Source organism: Indicator indicator, chromosome 12, assembly GCF_027791375.1.
Source record: "Indicator indicator isolate 239-I01 chromosome 12, UM_Iind_1.1, whole genome shotgun sequence".
NCBI lineage: Eukaryota > Metazoa > Chordata > Aves > Piciformes > Indicatoridae > Indicator > Indicator indicator.
The window spans coordinates 5,204,501-5,221,852 of record NC_072021.1 but is presented as its reverse complement, the minus strand read 5'-3'; the positions used below and the strand labels follow the sequence as shown (position 1 = coordinate 5,221,852).

General features: G+C 48.6%; 1 protein-coding gene across 1 annotated transcript in view; it reads right to left on the bottom strand.

Annotated features, from left to right (window-relative positions):
• RAD54B (RAD54 homolog B) overlaps positions 1-17,352 on the bottom strand; it is a 64,081-nt gene that overhangs the window by 5,201 nt on the left and 41,528 nt on the right. The window contains exons 5-10 of the mRNA XM_054385268.1: positions 16,678-16,840; positions 14,282-14,507; positions 8,130-8,337; positions 6,943-7,082; positions 5,305-5,595; positions 2,333-2,508 (exon numbers count right to left, since the gene is read on the bottom strand). Coding sequence (XP_054241243.1) covers positions 2,333-2,508; positions 5,305-5,595; positions 6,943-7,082; positions 8,130-8,337; positions 14,282-14,507; positions 16,678-16,840 — 1,204 coding nt within the window. The remainder of the gene's footprint in view (positions 1-2,332; positions 2,509-5,304; positions 5,596-6,942; positions 7,083-8,129; positions 8,338-14,281; positions 14,508-16,677; positions 16,841-17,352) is intronic.

Below are 17,352 nucleotides of genomic sequence, written 5' to 3'. Positions count from 1 at the left end.
GAGCCAAGAAGCAGAGAGGCTGTCAGACTTAGCTTGTCAAGGTCAGCACACAGGGGTGAGTGCTATCTTCCAAAGGCAGAAGAAGAGAGAAGCAGAGCAAGCTGAGATTGAGTGACTCTATTTTGAGTATGACTCTTAAACACTTCTCTCTCTCCAGTGGAAGTGTTTAGAATAATCATTATTTTGTTTTCTCACACCCAATAGTGATTTATTTACATTCTTTCACTTTCTCTGCTCAAACTTTGTGAGAAGAAAAACTAAAGCCAGTCTTAAACCCATCACAGTTGCAAATACTTCCCCTAAGATATAAAACATTCCTTCTTTCTTATTCATTTGAATTAGATTTGGATGCATTATACCTCCTGTCAAGCATTCAGGTGTTAAACAATGAATGTTTTCCACTGCAATAGAATCTGGCTTGATGCAGATTGCAGGGATCCAGAAGAGCAAAGATTTTCTTTGAACCCCTCTATTTATACACAAGAGCTGTTGTTAAGGCAGCATTTGCAGAGTGTGTTGTAGCAGCTAATGAATAATATATATACAACTCTGCTTCACACAATCACTGAGTGCTAAAACATCATCCAGTCCAACCCTCCTGCCAGAGCAGGATCACCCAGGGCAGGTCACACAGGAACACATCCAGCTGGGGTTTGAATGTTTCCAGAGAAGGAGACTCCACAACCTCTCTGGGCAGCCTGCTCCAGGGCTCTGTCACCCTCACAGGGAAAAAGTTTTCCCCTTGTGCTGTCATTGGACATCCCTGAGCAGAGCCTGGCTCCATCCTCCCCACACTGCCCTGCACATCTTTATTACCAGCAATGAGGTCACCCCCCAGGCTCCTCTGCTCCAAACTCCAAGCCCCAGCTCCCTCAGCCTGTCCTCAGCAGGGAGATGTTTCACTGCCTGCAGAGCTTTGTGGCTCTGTGCTGGACTCTAAAGCAGTTCCTTGAGGTCCTTCTTGAACTAAGGTGCCCAGAACTGGACACAATATTCCAGATGCAGCCTCACCAGGGTAGAGTAGAGGGGGAGGAGAACCTCTCTGGACCTACTGACCACAGCCCTTCTAATCCAGCCAAGGATGCTGCCCCTGGCCAGCTGACATAATCAGCATGGAAGAGTTAAACCCAAGTCTAGCACAGCAATTGAGCTTGAGCTGTTGGCACAGTCCTTCCTATGCTGCAAGAAAGGAGAGGTGTTCTGCTCCAGGGAGGAATAAAATCACCCTGGGAGTCGGTGCTTCTGATTTGACTGAAGTGTCTTAGCAACTCCCAAGTGAGGGCAACACAGGACATGCAGAGCTTCACCTCAGCCAAAGGGAAGAGGACAAACACTGCTCCTCATGGCCTCAGCTCCTGACCATGTAAGCACTGGCATCAGTACTGGGCCCAGCTCTATTCAACATCTTTATTGATGACTTGGATGAGGGGATGGAGTCTACCATTAGCAAATTCACAGATGACACAAGTTGGGGGCAGTGTGGAAGGCAGAAAGCTGTCAGAGAGACCTGGCCAGGCTCCTGCACTTTGGCCACACTAAGCCCATGCAGTGCTGCAGACTGGGGGTGAGTGGCTGGAGAGCACCTGGCAGAGAGGGACCTGGCAGTGCTGGGTGACAGCAGCTGGGCAGGAGCCAGCAGTGTGCCCAGGGGGCAGGGAAGGCCAATGGCATCCTGGCCTGGGTCAGGAAGAGTGTGGCCAGCAGGAGCAGGGATGGAATTCTGCCCTATCCTGGGCACTGGGGAGGCCTCACCTGGAGCACTGTGTGCAGCTCTGGGCACTCACTGCAGGAAGGATCTTGAGGTGCTGGAGCAGGTCCAGAGGAGAGCAACCAGAGTGGGGAGGGGGCTGGAGGGAAAGGCTGATGAGGAGAGGCTGAGGGAGCTGGGGGGGTTCAGCCTGGAGAAGAGGAGACTCAGGGGGGACCTTAGCACTCTACAACTACCTGAAGGGAAGCTGTAGGCAGGTGGGGGTCAGGCTCTGCTCCCAGGCACCTTGTGACAGGATGAGAGGGCATGGCCTGAAGCTGTGCCAGGGGAGGTTTAGGTTGGATGTTAGGAAGCACTTCCTGATGGAAAGGGGAATCAGACACTGGGATGGACTGCCCAGGGAGGTGGTGGAGTCACCATCCCTGGAGGTGTTTAAGGAGAGATTGGATGTGGCACTCAGTGCCATGGTCTGGTTGGTGTGGTGGTGTCAGGTCATAGGCTGGACTGGATGATCTCAGAGGTCTATCCCAGCCTCAATGATTCCATGATTCTGTGACTCTGCAATCAGAACAATATCCAGAAGGTCACTCCCATTACTCCCCTTTACCTTTCCTTCACACTTGCCTTTCAGAAGAGCTCAGCTCACGGATTGCTGCTAGCAACTTCACCAGCACCTGCAGTTTTCCTGAATCAGTTTCAGAGAAAGTGTCTGAAGTATAGCCTTGTGGAAAGACATCTATCACACCTTCATAGAGGCTGGACTCATCCTGTTCATCAGACACAGGATCATAGCTTTTTTCCTGTTGAATACAAAAAGACTCAGGTTCCACATCCCCTCTAACATCTCCTGAGGTTTTATTAAACTTTGCTATATTTTTATTACAAAGAAAAAAGTAGGCATCTTATTTCCACCTGCAGCACTGCCTCCAGTTCTGGTGCCCCCAGCATAAGAGGGTCATGGAGCTGCTGGAGAAGGTCCAGAGGAGGCCATGAAGATGATCAGAAGGCTGGAGAACCTCCCTTATGGGTACAGGCTGAGAGAGTTGAGGCTGTTCAGTCTGGAGAAGAGAAGGCTCCAGGGACACTTTAGAGCAGCCTTCCAGTACAGGAAAGGGCTTACAAGAAAGCTGGGAAGGGACTTTTGACAAGGGCTGGTAGTGAAAGGATGAGAGGGAATGGATTGAAGCTTGAGGAGGGCAGATTGAGACTGGAGATTAGGAAGAAATTCTTTGCAGTGAGGGTGGTGAGACTCTGGAGCAGGTTGCTCAGGGAGGTTGGCAGATGCCCTGTTCCTGGAGGTGTCCAAGGCCAGGCTGGATGAGGCCTTGAGCAACCTGGGCTGGTGGGAGGTGTCCCTGCCCATGGCAGGGGGCTGGAACTGGATGACCTTTAAAGTCCCTTCTAACCTTAATCATTCTATGAATCTGTGACCTGATCTTTTTTAGGAAGCTGTTGTCACTAAGATTTAGTTCTGCACCTGGAAATAAAGCAAATCTAGCAAGGGAAACCAAGAAAATAGAAGGAATACAGCTAATAATTTGCTGTAATTTGGAAATCACTGTTTCACAGGGAGGAAAAAGCCAAACTACTCAAGCACCAAAGCCCACAATGGCAATAGATGATTTGCAGAATCACAGAACGTCAGGGGCTGGAAGGGACCTTGAAAGCTCACCCAGTCCAACCCCCTGCCAGAGCAGGAGCACCCAGAGCAGATCACACAGGAACACATCCAGATGGGTTTTGAATATCTCCAGAGAGGGAGACTCCACAACCCCCCTGGGCAGCCTGCTCCAGGGCTGTCACCCTCACAGGGAAATAATTCTTCCTCATGTTTCCATGGAACTTCCTATGCCTCAGCTTCCACCACTGCCCCTTGTCCTTGAAGAAGTCCTTTTCATACCCATAGTTCCTAAAGCCTTCCCAAAAATGTGGATAAAGGGAAGGCAATTAACTTTACCTGGCAGTGTTGAAAGTTACAGGGAGATCCGTGCTGTGGACATTCCTGCAAAGCCAAGCAGTATGTTTTTTAGGAAAGATTTAGATTTCCACCCACCTTACTTGGGCTATGACTGCCGACCACAGAAGTTCCTAAGTCCTATAACATTATTTCCCTTAGAGGAATGAGAGCATTTCTACAGAAATAATGATACGGTGTGATAGGATCTCAGGAGAAATAGAAATGGAGACATCTAGAGCACCACTGACATCTTGAGCCTGCAGCTCTCAGTGTCACTGAGCCTGAGACGGTAAAATTATCTAGGCAAAGAGTTGTCAGAGGAACCAGCAGGCAGAGTACAGAAAATAACCTCCAGCTAAGAATGTTCTTTGTAAAATTCACCTTTAGATGTGTTTTTACAAATATTCAGAGCCAAGATTAAGAGGGAAAATATATGAAGAACAAGAGGCTGCAGACCTCTGCTATGAGGCGAGGATAGGCTGAGGGAGCTGGGGGTGTTCAGCCTGGAGAAGAGAAGACTCCAGGGGGACCTTAGAGCTGCCTTCCAGTAGATGAAGGGATCCTACAGGAAGGCTGCAGAGGGACTGTTCAAAAGGGTGTCTAGAGACAGGACAAGGGGGAATGGTTTGAAGCTGAGGGAGAGCAGGGTGAGACTGGAGCTGAGGAAGAACCACTCCTTGAGTCCTGTGTCCAGTTCTGGGCTCCTCAATTTACGAAGGACATTGAGATGCTGGAATGTGTCCAGAGAAGGGCAAGGAGGCTGGGGAGGGGTCTGGAGCACAGCCCTTTGAGGAGAGGCTGAGGGAGCTGGGGCTGTTTAGCCTGGAGAAGAGAAGGCTCAGGGCAGACCTCATTGCTGTCTACAACTACCTGAAGGGAGGTTGTAGCCAGGTGGGGGTTGGTCTCTTCTCCCAGGCAGCCAGCACCAGACCAAGAGGACACAGTCTCAAGCTGTGCGAGGGGAAGTTTAGGCTCAAGGTGAGGAGAAAGTTCCTCACAGAAAGAGTAATTGGCCATGGAATGATCTGCCCAGGGAGGTGGTAGAGTCACTGACCCTGGAGGTGTTCAAAAAAAGCTTGGCTGTGGCACTTGGAGCCATGGTTGAGTTGTCAGGAGGTGTTAGGTATTAGGTGATAGGTTGGAATTGATGATCTCTGAGGACTTTTCCAAGCTGGTTGATTCTGTGATTCTTTGAAGAAGTTCTTCAGTACCAGGGTAGTGAGACTGTGGAACAGGCTGCCTAGGGAGATTGCGGATGCCTCCTCCCTGGAGGTGTTCAAGGCCAGGCTGGATGAGGCCTTGAGCAGCCAAATCTAGCTGAGAGGTGTCCCTGCCTATAGCAGAGGGCTTGGAGTAGATGATCTGTGAGGTCCCTTCCAACCTAACCCTTTCTGTGAGTCTCTGAAAATGCTCTAAGCCACCAGGAAACTGGGGAGACACCCTCCCTGAGCACATGCAGCTCCTCTAGCACGTCTGTCTTTGAAAGCAGATCTCCCAAAGCAAGTTGTATGTGAGAAGAGACCTTGAAACCCCCTCCCCCCGCCCCTTAAGCAACACACACCCTGACCATAACACAGCCCTAGTGATTTGCCTGCTGGAATGGCTAATTACAGGCGCCCACCCCCAGGCCAACACTTACCTTTAGAGCTTTAAACAGAAGACATGGATGATTGCAGAGCTTTTTCAGAGCTCCTATACAGACCAGGTGAGGGCTGTTTTCCAGCCTGCCTTGCAGACAGGACCTAATAACTCGAGAGCTAAGCAGTTTTCGGTACAATTCCAGCTGCAGTGCTGTTGGTAGGCAGAAGATGATGCTCTCCTTTTTGGGGGGCAGAAACTGGTTTATAACCTCCTGTGTTCTCCTCAGAATAAAGAGTCCAGTGAGGCGTGTGAGTTCTGCTGCTCTTTTTTCTCCTAGCTCCCTTTCCTCCTAAAAGAACAAGCACACACACAAAAAATAGTACAATCTTGTGTTTCAATCAGTAATTTTCTGTATGATTTTAATTAGAAGTTAAAGGATACTGCTTTCTGGAGGGCCCTTCCAACCCAAAACTTTCTATGAGTCTATGATTCTGTGATTGTATGATTCTGTGACTCTGTGACTTTTACTCTTTGACTCTGTGATTCTGTGATTTTGTGATTCTGTGATTCTGTGACTGTGATTCTGTGATTCTGTGACTGTGATTCTGTGATTCTGTGACTCTGGAAGGACAATTTTTGCATGGTAATTAATAGGCAGCTGAGGAGATCAGTGACAAGAGGAGTTCCTCCTGGGTCAAGTGCTCTTCAACGTCTTTGTCAGCAACATGGGCAGTGGCATTGAGTGCACCTAATGGCACCAACCTGTGTGGTGTGCTGAAGTAAAGGGATGGCATCCAGAAAGATCTTGGCAGGCTTGAGAAGTGCAATCTGCATAAGGTTCAATAAGTGCATGTGAGTCTGGCCAACTCCAGGCACAAATCCAGGCTGGGCACAGAGTGGGCTGAGAGTAGCCCTGAAGAAAGAGACTTGGGGGTGTTGACTGAATAAGAAGCTCCCCAAGAGCCAGCAGTGCCCTCCTGCAGCCCAGCAGGCAGCTGTGTGCTGGGCTGCAGCCAGAGGAGTGTGGGCAGCAGGGCAAGAGAGGGGAGTCTGCCCCTTGGCTCTGCTCTGCTGAGACCTCACCTCCAATCCTGCCTCCAGCTCTGGTGTCCCCAGCAGAAGAAGGACACAGAGCTGCTGGAGTGAGTCCAGAGGAGGCCACAAAGATGATCCAAGGGCTGGAGCAGCTCTGCTGTGAGGACAGGCTGGAGAAGAGAAGACTGCAGGGGGACCTTAGAGCTGCCTTCCAATAGCTGAAGGGATCCTTCAGGAAGGCTGCAGAGGGATTTGTCATAAGGGTGTCCAGAGACACCAGGACAAGGGGGAATGGTTTGAAGATGAGGGATCTTAGGAAGAAATTTTTAAGTATGAGGGTGGTGAGACTCTGGAGTAGGTTGCCCAGGGAGGTTGTGGATGTTCCCTCCCTGGAGGTGTTTAAGGCCATATTGGATGAGGCCTTGAGCAACCAAGTCTAGTTGAGAGGCATCCCTGCCCATGGCTGGGTGTTGAGGTAGATGATCTCTGAGGTCCCTTCCAGCCTAGGTCATTCTATGATTCTGATAAATGCTCTGATGTCAGCATGCTTGTATTCCTCCAGCTCCAATTGGAGCTGTATTTCATTGTCAGAATTCAAGCTTCACAGAGCTCTCTCTGAATTCTCTCCCATAACTAACTGTGTATTTAAAAACTAACCTACCATTGTTGCTGAAGGTTCCCTGGACTTGACAATTGGCTCCTCGTATATCTTTCTATATGTGGATAGAGAACCAAGTATTCCTGGATTCACAAATTCTATTAATGCATAAAATTCTTGCAAGTCATTTTGGATTGGAGTACCTGGAAAGAGAAAATTTTAAAAAATTATAGATGTACAAGTTTTGTTTCAATATGAATTCACAGAATCAATCACAGAATCACAGAATGTTAGGGGCTGGAAAAGACCTCAAAAGCTCATCCAGTCCAACCCCCTGCCAGAGCAGGGTCACCCAGGGCAGGTCACATAGGAACACATCCAGATGGGGTTTGAATATCTCCAGAGAGGGAGACTCCACAACCCCCCTGGGCAGCCTGTTCCAGGGCTCTGGCACCCTCATAGGCAAAAACTCTCTCCTCCTGTTTCCATGGAATTTCCTATGCCTCAACTTCCATCACTGCCCCTTGTGCTGGCATTGGGCATCACCCAGCAGAGCCTGGCTCCAGCCTCTGGGCACTCCCCCTGCACATCTTTATCAACAGCAATGAGGTCACCCTCAGGCTCCTCCTCTCCAAGCTCCAGAGCCCTCAGCTCCCTCAGGCTCTCCTCATAAGGAAGATCTTCCACTCCATCATCTTTGTGGCTCTGTGCTGGACTCTTTCAAGCATTTCCTTGAGGCCCTTCCTGAACTAAGGAGCCCAGAACTGGACACAATATTCCAGATGTGGCCTCAGCAGGGCAGAGCAGAGAGGGAGGAGAACCTCTCTGGACCTACTGACCACAGCCCTTCTACTCCCCCCCAGGATGCCCCTGGCCTTCTTGGCCACCAGAGCACATTGCTGGCTCATGGTCACCCTCCCATCCCCAGGGCCTTTCCCCCTTCACTGCTCTGCACAGGTCAGTGCCCAACCTATCCTGCTCCATGAGGTTGTTCTTTCCCAGGTGCAAGACCCTACACTTGAGTGACTAGAGAACAAGACTTCAGCTGAAATGTTTCCTTCCTCCTGCCTGTCCCTGAAGGTAGACAAATTTTGCATTCATTAAAAATACCAACTCTTTTTCCAAGACCCTAGATCTGTGCATTTAGTGCCCACTGCCACCTCTACCCTGTGCTCCTGCCATATTCACAGTCGCTTTCTCCTTTAGCCCAAGCTAGCAGGTAAATATTCCCAGTAGCTCCCAGTACTAACCAGTCAGGATAATTCTCCTCTCACAGGACAGAGCAGTGAGGGCTGTGGTTGTCTTAATGGAGCTGTTTTTCAGACGATGTCCTTCGTCACAGATGAGGAGGTTGAACTCTACAGCCCGAATCTGGTCCAAACATCTCAGCAGCATCTCGTAACTGATTATCAAAACTGAGTAGAGTGGGGAACTGATGAATTCTTCTACTTTATGGTCCTGCAAGTGTAAAGGAAAATACATCAGACAGCTGCTTCTTTTGAGATTCAGAGATTCAGGAAGTGCTTTAGGTTGGAAGGGGCCTTGAAGATCACCTAGCTCCAACCCCCCTGCCATGGGCAGGGACACTAATTCCCTGCATGCTGCTTCCTATTTCTTAATGCTGTTCCCTGACTAAGCAGGCTGTGGGCCTGGCTGACAAGCTGAAAGAGCTCTTTAAGTGTGAAAGCAAATCAAGCTAGAGCCTCAGAAGGTATTTTTATTTCCAAACAAGGTCAGTTACCAAACCCAGACAACTGAGTGTGGAGCCAGATGGTGTAATACACTGTAAAAGCAGCACCACTTAATTATCACACCCTTTAGAGCCTCCTAGCAGGTGACTCCAATGAATCTATGGACAGAAGCTGGTACATTAATCTCACAAAGTACCTTGTGGCAGATCAGTCCCCACATGCTGCTCATGAAGAAGAGGCTCAGCACAGGTCAGGGGAAGCGAGGAGTCATGAGGAGCACGTAAGAAGGGCATGCACCATTTCCCCCAGGTGCTTGGACAGGACCCAAGCATTTTGGTGTTTCCAGGAGTGTGGCTATCTGCCCATGTTCTGGGCAGTATTTTTACTGCCATTTTCATAAGAGAGGCAGAAAACTTCCCTGTTCAGGAAGAGTCACAGAGAGCAGCCCTGTAGGCAACACTTGAGAGCTGTCCCTGCCCAGCACTCAGGCTCCACGTTGCAGCCCTGAAGACAGAGGCATTACCTCCCTGACCTTCTCTGGGGATGGTCCAACCATCAGAAGATGCCCAGAGTTTAGAAATCATTTTCTGTTCCTACACTTTCTGGGTATGAGGTGAAACTACAAGGAAACTGGTGGGAGGCACTGGGGGACTGCATCCACCATCCCTCCCCTGCTAAATCAGCAACTCCCTGGGACTGCTTGAAGCCTTTAAAACACAAAACAGGAGAGTTCTGGCGTACTGCAAGCTCCTTGCAGCCAGGCATAATGTATGCCCTGCTGTGTATAATGGCAGAGGAGGACAATGAACCAAAAACTAAAATACACTTAGAAGCTAATTTCAAGTAAATATTTTATCCTCTTAACTGGCTGCAAGTTGTGTGTGCATTACTGACTCCATTTTCACAATTAGCCAAAGTGACCTGACAGATGTAAGTGACTTGCCCAGAGCCACATATGGAGCAGTTGCCAATCAGCATTAGAGCTCCACAATGTTCCAGACTGCTGGAGCAGACCTTTCTCTGCACTCATCCAAACCCAGTGTAGATGATGAAGTGTCAATTAAAAACATGCTGAATCAGGAAGCAATACTCAGCAGGATGAGGGAGGGCATTCTGCACACCTCCTCTGCTCTCGTGAGACCCCAACAGCACTGCCTCCAGTTCTGGTGCCCCCAGCACAAGAGGGACATGGAGCTGCTGGGGAAGGTCCAGAGGAGGCCATGAAGATGATCAGAGGGCTGGAGAAACTCCCCTATGGGGACAGGTTGAGAGAGTTGGGGCTGTCCAGCCTGGAGAAGAGAAAGCTCTGGGGAGAAGTTAGAGCAGCTTTCCAGTACCTGCAGAGCGCTACAGGAGAGCTGGGGAGGGACTTTTGACAAGGGCTTGTAGTGATAGGATGAGAGGGAATGGATTGAAGCTTGAGGAGGGCAGATTCAGACTGGAGATTAGGAAGATTAGGTTGCCCAGGGGGGTCATGGATGATGCCTCCCTGAAGGTGTTCAAGGTCAGGTTGGATGAAGCCTTGAGGAACCTGGGCTGGTGGGAAGTGTCGCTGCCCATGGCAAGGGGGTCGGAACTGGATGATCATTAAGGTCCCTTCCAACCTAACCCATTCTATAAATCTATGAATTAATTAATCTTCCAGATATTTTGATATTAACCCCAGTAGACATCACATTTTGCAAACAGATAAAGGAAAGATTCTCTCAAACACATCTCAGATGTTGGTAACATGACTTAACCAGACCTAAATGCAACATCTTCATTTTACAAGCCATGTCCTCTACATGACAATTGCATTTTAACAGAAATAAACTGTGAAAACACAAGAGAGACAGGGACCTGCTGGACTGAGTCCAGAGGAGGCCACCAAGATGATCAGAGGGCTGGAGAACTTCACCTATGGGGACAGGCTGAAAGAATTGAGGCTGTGAGCCTGGAGAGGAGAAGACTCTGGGCAGACCTTAGAGCTGCATTTCAATATCTGACGGGGACCTACAGGAAGGCTGGGGAGGGACTGTTTAGCAGGGCTTGGAGTGTTAGGCTGAGGGGCAATGGTTTGAAACTGGAGCAGGGGAGGTTTAGGTTGGACATCAGGAGGAAGTTCTGCACAGTGAGAGTGGTGAAATACTGAACAGGCTGCCCAGGGAGGTGGTTGAGGCCCTGTCCCCGGAGACATTCAAGATCAGACTGGATGTGGCCTTGGACAGCCTGCTCTGGTTGGAGCTGAGTGCAGAGGTTGCACAAGATGCCCTTGGAGGGTCCCTTCCAAGCCAGAGCAATCTGTGAATCCATTTTAAAAGCAGATCCTGTCCTGTTTTTTTTTTTGAGGAGTGTGTTACTGACAGGTTAGGATCAGTTGGTGATGCCTCAGCATGAAAGTGAGGAAAACATGCCTCACACATTTTCAGAAGTCTGTCAGTTCTTTGAGCGTATTCCTCATAGGCAAGGAGAGAAAAAAAAAAACCTCTGAGACAAGCTCTTCCTTTTAAGTTCTACTGCAGAAATAGCAGTATGGTAATTGGTGTTTTTCTGGAGGAGATAGGCTGTAAATTATTTTGAACTCCCTCATTATACCCCAGGCAAGTCCTACTGTGTCTTCCTTTTGCATGACAATGTATTCCTTGCTAGCTGGGAACATCATCTTAAAAGCTGCTGAGTGTCCTCGATCCAAATGGCTCTAAGGAAATGAGGAAGAATCTTTAAATTCTTTAAATGAAAAGGAAAGGAAAGCTACTGTCAGTTTGGGTCAGAGGAGCTGTCAGCAAGTTCAGGTTTTCTCCTCCCTACATTATTCATAAAACCTGCCAGTAAACCTTCAGTTATTTCCAGCTACCTCTTCAGGTGTAAATGTTGCCAGGTTCTATTTTGCCATGCTCTGTTCTGCCTTGTGTTCAATTCTGTTACAAATTCTCAGCAAGCTGGTGATGATACCAAACTGGGAGGGGTGGCTGACACCCCTCAGGCTGTGCTGCCATCCAGTGAGATCTGGACAGGCTGAGAGCTGGGCAAAGGGGAACCTCATGAAGTTCAGCAAAGACAAATGCAGAGTCCTGCCTCTGGGGAGGAACACCACCAGGCATTAGTACAGACTAGGGGTTGTCCTGCTGGAAAACAGCCCCATGGAGAAAGACCTTGGAGTCCTAGTGCACAGCAAGTTCTGCATGGGACAGCAAAGTGTCCTTGTGGCCAAGAGGGCCAAGGGCATCCTGGGGTGCAGCAAGAAAAGTGTGGCCAGCAGGGCTAGGGAGGTTCTCCTGCCCCTCTGCTCTGGGGAGAACACACCTGGAATATTGTGTCCAGTTCTGGGCTCCCCAGTACAAGAGAGACAGAGACCTGCTGGAGAGAGTCCGACAGAGAGCTATGAGGATGACTGAGGGACTTGAACATCTCTTGCCATGAGGAAAGACTGAGAGACCTGGGGCTGTCCAGTCTGGAGCAGAGAAAGCTGAGAGAGGATCTGATCAATGTCTATCAATAGCTGAGGGGTGGCTGTCAGGATGAAGGTGATGGTCTCCTTTCTGTGCTGCCCAGTGACAGGACAAGGAACAACAGGTACAAGCTGGAACAGAGGAGGTTCCACTTCAACATGAGGAGAAACTTCTGTATGTGAGGGTGCCAGAGCCCTGGAGCAGGCTGCCCAGAGAGGTTGTGGAGTCTCCTTCTCTGGAGACTTATAAGGCCCACTTGGATGAGTTTCTGTGTGACCTGCCCTGGGTGATCCTGCTTTGGCAGTGGGGTTGGAGTGGATGATCTCTGGAGGTTCCTTCCAACCCCTAACACTCTGTGATTCTGTGTGATTCCATGTTTCTTATTCTAACCTACATTTCATTACAGTTCCTGCCAGGTCAGTCTGCTTCATTTCCACATCTTGAAACAAGTCAGTAAGAAAAGCAAACAATGCAAAGAGCACCTCTTACTCAAGCACATATGTGGATTGTCCTCAGTGGAGGATGAGTAGGTTTTTCAAAGTAATTTCAAGGGTTTGACAAGAAAAAGTGGAATTCAAAGAATTGTCATTGCAATGTTTTGTGCACTCTGCAAAAGAAGTTTACAAGCAGTTTGGAAACTTCCACCTCAACTGAAATATTCATCCAGACAATAAGGGGAACACCAAAAACTAAAAGAAGATTTGGTTGATGTAAGAATCGAGTCATCTTTAGCATGAAGTGCTGTTTGTTTCTTCCCTTGACTTGTATGGAACTATTAGATTAAAGACTAGCTTTGGAAAATAAATATCCGTATCTTTGTTGTAACACCAATGCAGGCACTGTAAGGTCTCCACTTCCTCCCACTGGTACAATTCAAATAGAGAGGAGCAAGAAAAAAGTACAGGTTTGGCAGATTGCTGAGAGAAACCAGTTTGCTAAACAACTTCTCTTTCCTTTCTGCTATGCATGGCCACTCCATGTAGACATGGGGAGCAGAACTCTTAGGAAGAGCAATACTGGATAGTAAATGATCAGACCCAGAGCTTGAATCTACAAGTTTCCCAAGTGTTACTGAAAGCAAGTCTCCTGTTCACAGCTTCAGGAATGCCTGTTCCAAGGGGACCTAACCCTCTGACAGATATTGAGCCATGCTTAATGGGAAACATTCACATGGCAGGAAAGCCTCACTGGGTAACCAGAGAAAGATGTGGTTCTCATCCAGAGAAAGCCCTCAGTCAGTGATGCTACAGCCTCACTCCTTGAACTCCCTCACCTTTCATTTTGCCAGGTGCTTTCCTGCCTGACATGGTCAATAAAGGCCACTGAAGCACAGAGTCTGTGCTTGAATTTTCAGTCTTTGCCGTAAAGGAGGAAGAGAGTTTTGTGTTTCAAAGATAAAGGCAAGACTCTGAAGTCATACCAAAGAGATTAAAAGATGTGATAGGTCCTGAGCACATGGGAATCATCTGGGCCCTGCAGGACCTTGGGAGTGGCATTATCAAAGGAACAGCTCCACTATCAGAGGGGTAGGGATCAGCATCAACTCTCTTCTTTATTATGTTTTATTATCACAAGAATAATAATTAGTACTTATCTGCTTTCTTCTAGAGACAAGAGATGATAGTCACATTTTCTAACAAGACAGGACACAGTCACATTTTCTAACAAGACAGGAGACAGTCCCATTTTCTAACAGGACAAGAGAGAGTCACATTGTCTAACATTGAGACTCTAGGCTTGGCAACTCACAAGACTTTAAACCATCCCTACAGAAACTTAATTGCTGACAGTTACAGTAAAGGGAATCATCTTCTGAAGTAACCTAAACCAGATGAAACAGAGGGAAAAGATTGCAGTTGAGAACAAAAGCGACTACCACAGAAATGGAGCACAAGTCAGTCAAGGGAGATGCTCTGGCTCCTAAAGGAGGGAGGGTGTGCACTTTGACAGACAACAGAAAGCTCTTCCTTAAACCGAAGAGGCACACAGAGGAGCACGCCAACTTGTACAGCTTCAAAGATGAAGCCTCAGGAAAAGTAAGACAGACACATGCTACACAGACAGGTGAGCTGACCTGGTTACTGACAGCTCAATGCCCATATGAACAATTACTTGAAGGAAAAATAAAGGCTTACAAAGAAACGTTAAGAGAGAATTACAAGATTTTGTCTCTGGCTGAAAGAGATGAAAAAGAAAATCACAAGTCCTATATTCTGAGCCAAAAAAAAAAAAAACAAACCCAAAAAAATGACTTAATCCCCTTTTGGAAATAAATCTTACCTGATCAACTGTAAAGACTTTGATCCTTTCAATTCCCAACCATTTCTGAAATTCCTTCTTCCAGTTTTTCACCAGGCTCCCAGGGGTGACAATTAGAGCTCTCTTTAGCACAGGTTTGCATCCATAGACCCCCTGGCGCAGAAGGGTCCAGACCAGAGCGATGCATTGCAAGGTTTTACCTAAGCCCATTTCATCAGCAAGAATGGCTCCAAATCTGCCACTGACTCTGGAAGACAGAATTAGGTGGTGGCAAGAACTTAAAAGACTACTTAGAAGTCGTGGCTGGCTTAGGGAATTGCTTTCTGTGGTTGTTTTCTGAAGTATAAAGAACCTTATTTATGCTCTACTCACTCGGTTAGAGCCAGAAGACCTTAGAGGAAAATTTGACTTCTAGTCCTCTAAAAACTAAGAGTTTAAATCTTCTTAGAGAATTAAAAACATTATCTAATATATTTTTATTAATTTGCCCACACCTTAAGAAATCTCTTGGGAAAGCACTTTTGACAAGGGTGCTGTATATTTTTCCTTTATTATAAATGTTTGAACTTTAAATTACATGAATGCCTGGCTTATAAATTCTATTAATAATTATGAACAATATGAATTATAAATTCCAGAAAGCAGAGTGGTTTATCATGGATTAGACTGCAGAATCACAGAATCATTGAGGCTGGAATAGACCTCTGAGATCATCCAGTCCAGCCTATGACCTGACACCACCACACCAACCAGACCATGGCACTGAGTGCCACATCCAATCTCTCCTTAAACACCTCCAGGGACAGTGACTCCACCACCTCCCTGGGCAGTCCATCCCAGTGTCTGATTCCCCTTTCCATCAGGAAGTGCTTCCTAACATCCAACCTAAACCTCCCCTGGCACAACTTCAGGCCATGCCCTCTCATCCTGTCACAAGGTGCCTGGGAGCAGAGCCTGACCCCCACCTGCCTACAGCTTCCCTTCAGGTAGTTGTAGAGTGCTAAGGTCCCCCCTGAGTCTCATCTCCTCCAGGCTGAACCCCCCCAGCTCCCTCAGCCTCTCCTCATCAGCCTTTCCCTCCAGCCCCCTCCCCACTCTGGTTGCTCTCCTCTGGACCTGCTCCAGCACCTCAAGATCCTTCCTGCAGTGAGTGCCCAGAGCTGCACACAGTGCTCCAGGTGAGGCCACCCAGTGCCCAGGACAGGGCAGAATTCCATCCCTGCTCCTGCTGGCCACACTCTTCCTGACCCAGGCCAGGATGCCATTGGCCTTCCATGCCCCTGGGCACACTGCTGGCTCCTGCCCAGCTGCTGTCACCCAGCACTGCCAGGTCCCTCTCTGCCAGGTGCTCTCCAGCCACTCACCCCCAGTCTGCAGCACTGCATGGGGTGATTGTGGCCGAAGTGTAGGAGCCTGCACTTGGCCTTCTTGAATCTCATTCCATTGGCCTCAGCCCATGGTGCAGCCTGTCCAGGTCTCTCTGACAGCCTTCTACCTTGCAGCAGATCCACACTGCCCCCAACTTGTGTCATCTGTGAATTTACTAATGGTAGACTCCATCCCCTCATCCAAGTCATCAACAAAGATGTTGAATAGAGCTGGGCCCAGTACTGATCCCTGGGGGGCACCACTGGTCACTGGACAGCAAGTGGATGCCACACCATTCACAACCAGGTCATCCAGCCAGTTTTAACCCAGCATAGGGTGCACCTGTCCAGCTTTTCCAGGAGGATGCTGTGGGAGATGTGTCAAAGGCTTTGCTGAAGTCTAGGCAGACCATATCCACAGACTGTATCTGGGTTTACAAGACCTGGTGTTTGCAGCAGAACTGAGAGGCCTTGTGGTGCACTGGCTTCTCACCACACTTGGCAAGGTGCCAGGAAGCATGGTGCTGCATCCAGGGCACAAAACACTTGTGCAGCCTTTCCTCTTGGAAAATTACTAACTAATGGAACAGTTCCTCAAATCTTCCCATTCATTGTCTCATTTTGAACAGAAAACATGGCAGGCATTGGAAGTCTGGAGAAGAGAAGTCTGAGAGGGGATTTAATCAATGTTTATGAATATCTGATGGCTGGGGGGTCAAGGGGGAGGGGACAGGCTCTGCTCAGTTGCACCCTGGGATAGGACAGGGGGCAGTGGATAGAAACTCCAGCACAGGAGGTTCCACCTCAACATGAGGAGGAACTTCTTCACTGTGAGGGTCACAGAGCACTGGAACAGGCTGCCCAGAGAGGTTGTGGAGTCTCCTTCTCTGGAGCCTTTCAAGCCCCATCTGGATGTGTTCCTGTGTGACCTGTGCTGGATTCTCTGGTCCTGCTCTGGCAGGGGAGTTGGACTCGATGATCTTTGGAAGTCCCTTCCAACCCCTAACATCCTGTGATCCTAAGACAACAGGATAATGATGATGCTCTTACCTCATCCCCATCACACATTCATATAGAAAAAGAATTCCTTCTCTCTGGTGTGGTCGGAGATTGTTTGCAATGTAAGGATCCACAACTACATCCACCACAGGCAGCCCAGCCTGGTTGAACATCCTCTGATGACTGGCACTTGGTTTGGGCATAACAAGGGAATCTGGAAGTTCAAAACATAGACAAGTATTGTACAAAAGCACTACTTGTGCTCTGTTATCCAAGGGTGTTATTTCTCCAACTCAGCTACAGACAAAAAGTCCAAGAAGTGTGGCCAGCAGGTTGAGAGAGGTGACTCTGCCACTGTGCTCTGCTCTGCTGAGACCTCGCTTGCAGTGCTGTGTCCAGCTCTGGGGCCCCCAATGCAAGAGAGAAATGGACCTGCCAGAGTGGGTCCAGAAGAGGCCACCAAGATCACAAGAGGCCTGGAGAACCTCTGCTATGGACACAGGCTGAAAGAATTCTCAGCATGGAGAGGAGAAGGCTCTGGGGAGACCTTAGAGCTACATTTCAGTATCTGAAGGGGACCTATAGGAAGCTGGGGAGGGACTGTTCAGAAGGGCCTGTGGTGATAGGATGAGGGGCAAGGGTTTGAAACTGGAGCAGGGCAGATTTAGCCTGGACATCAGCGTGGTGAAACACTGGAACAGGCTGCCCAGGGATGTGGTTGAGGCC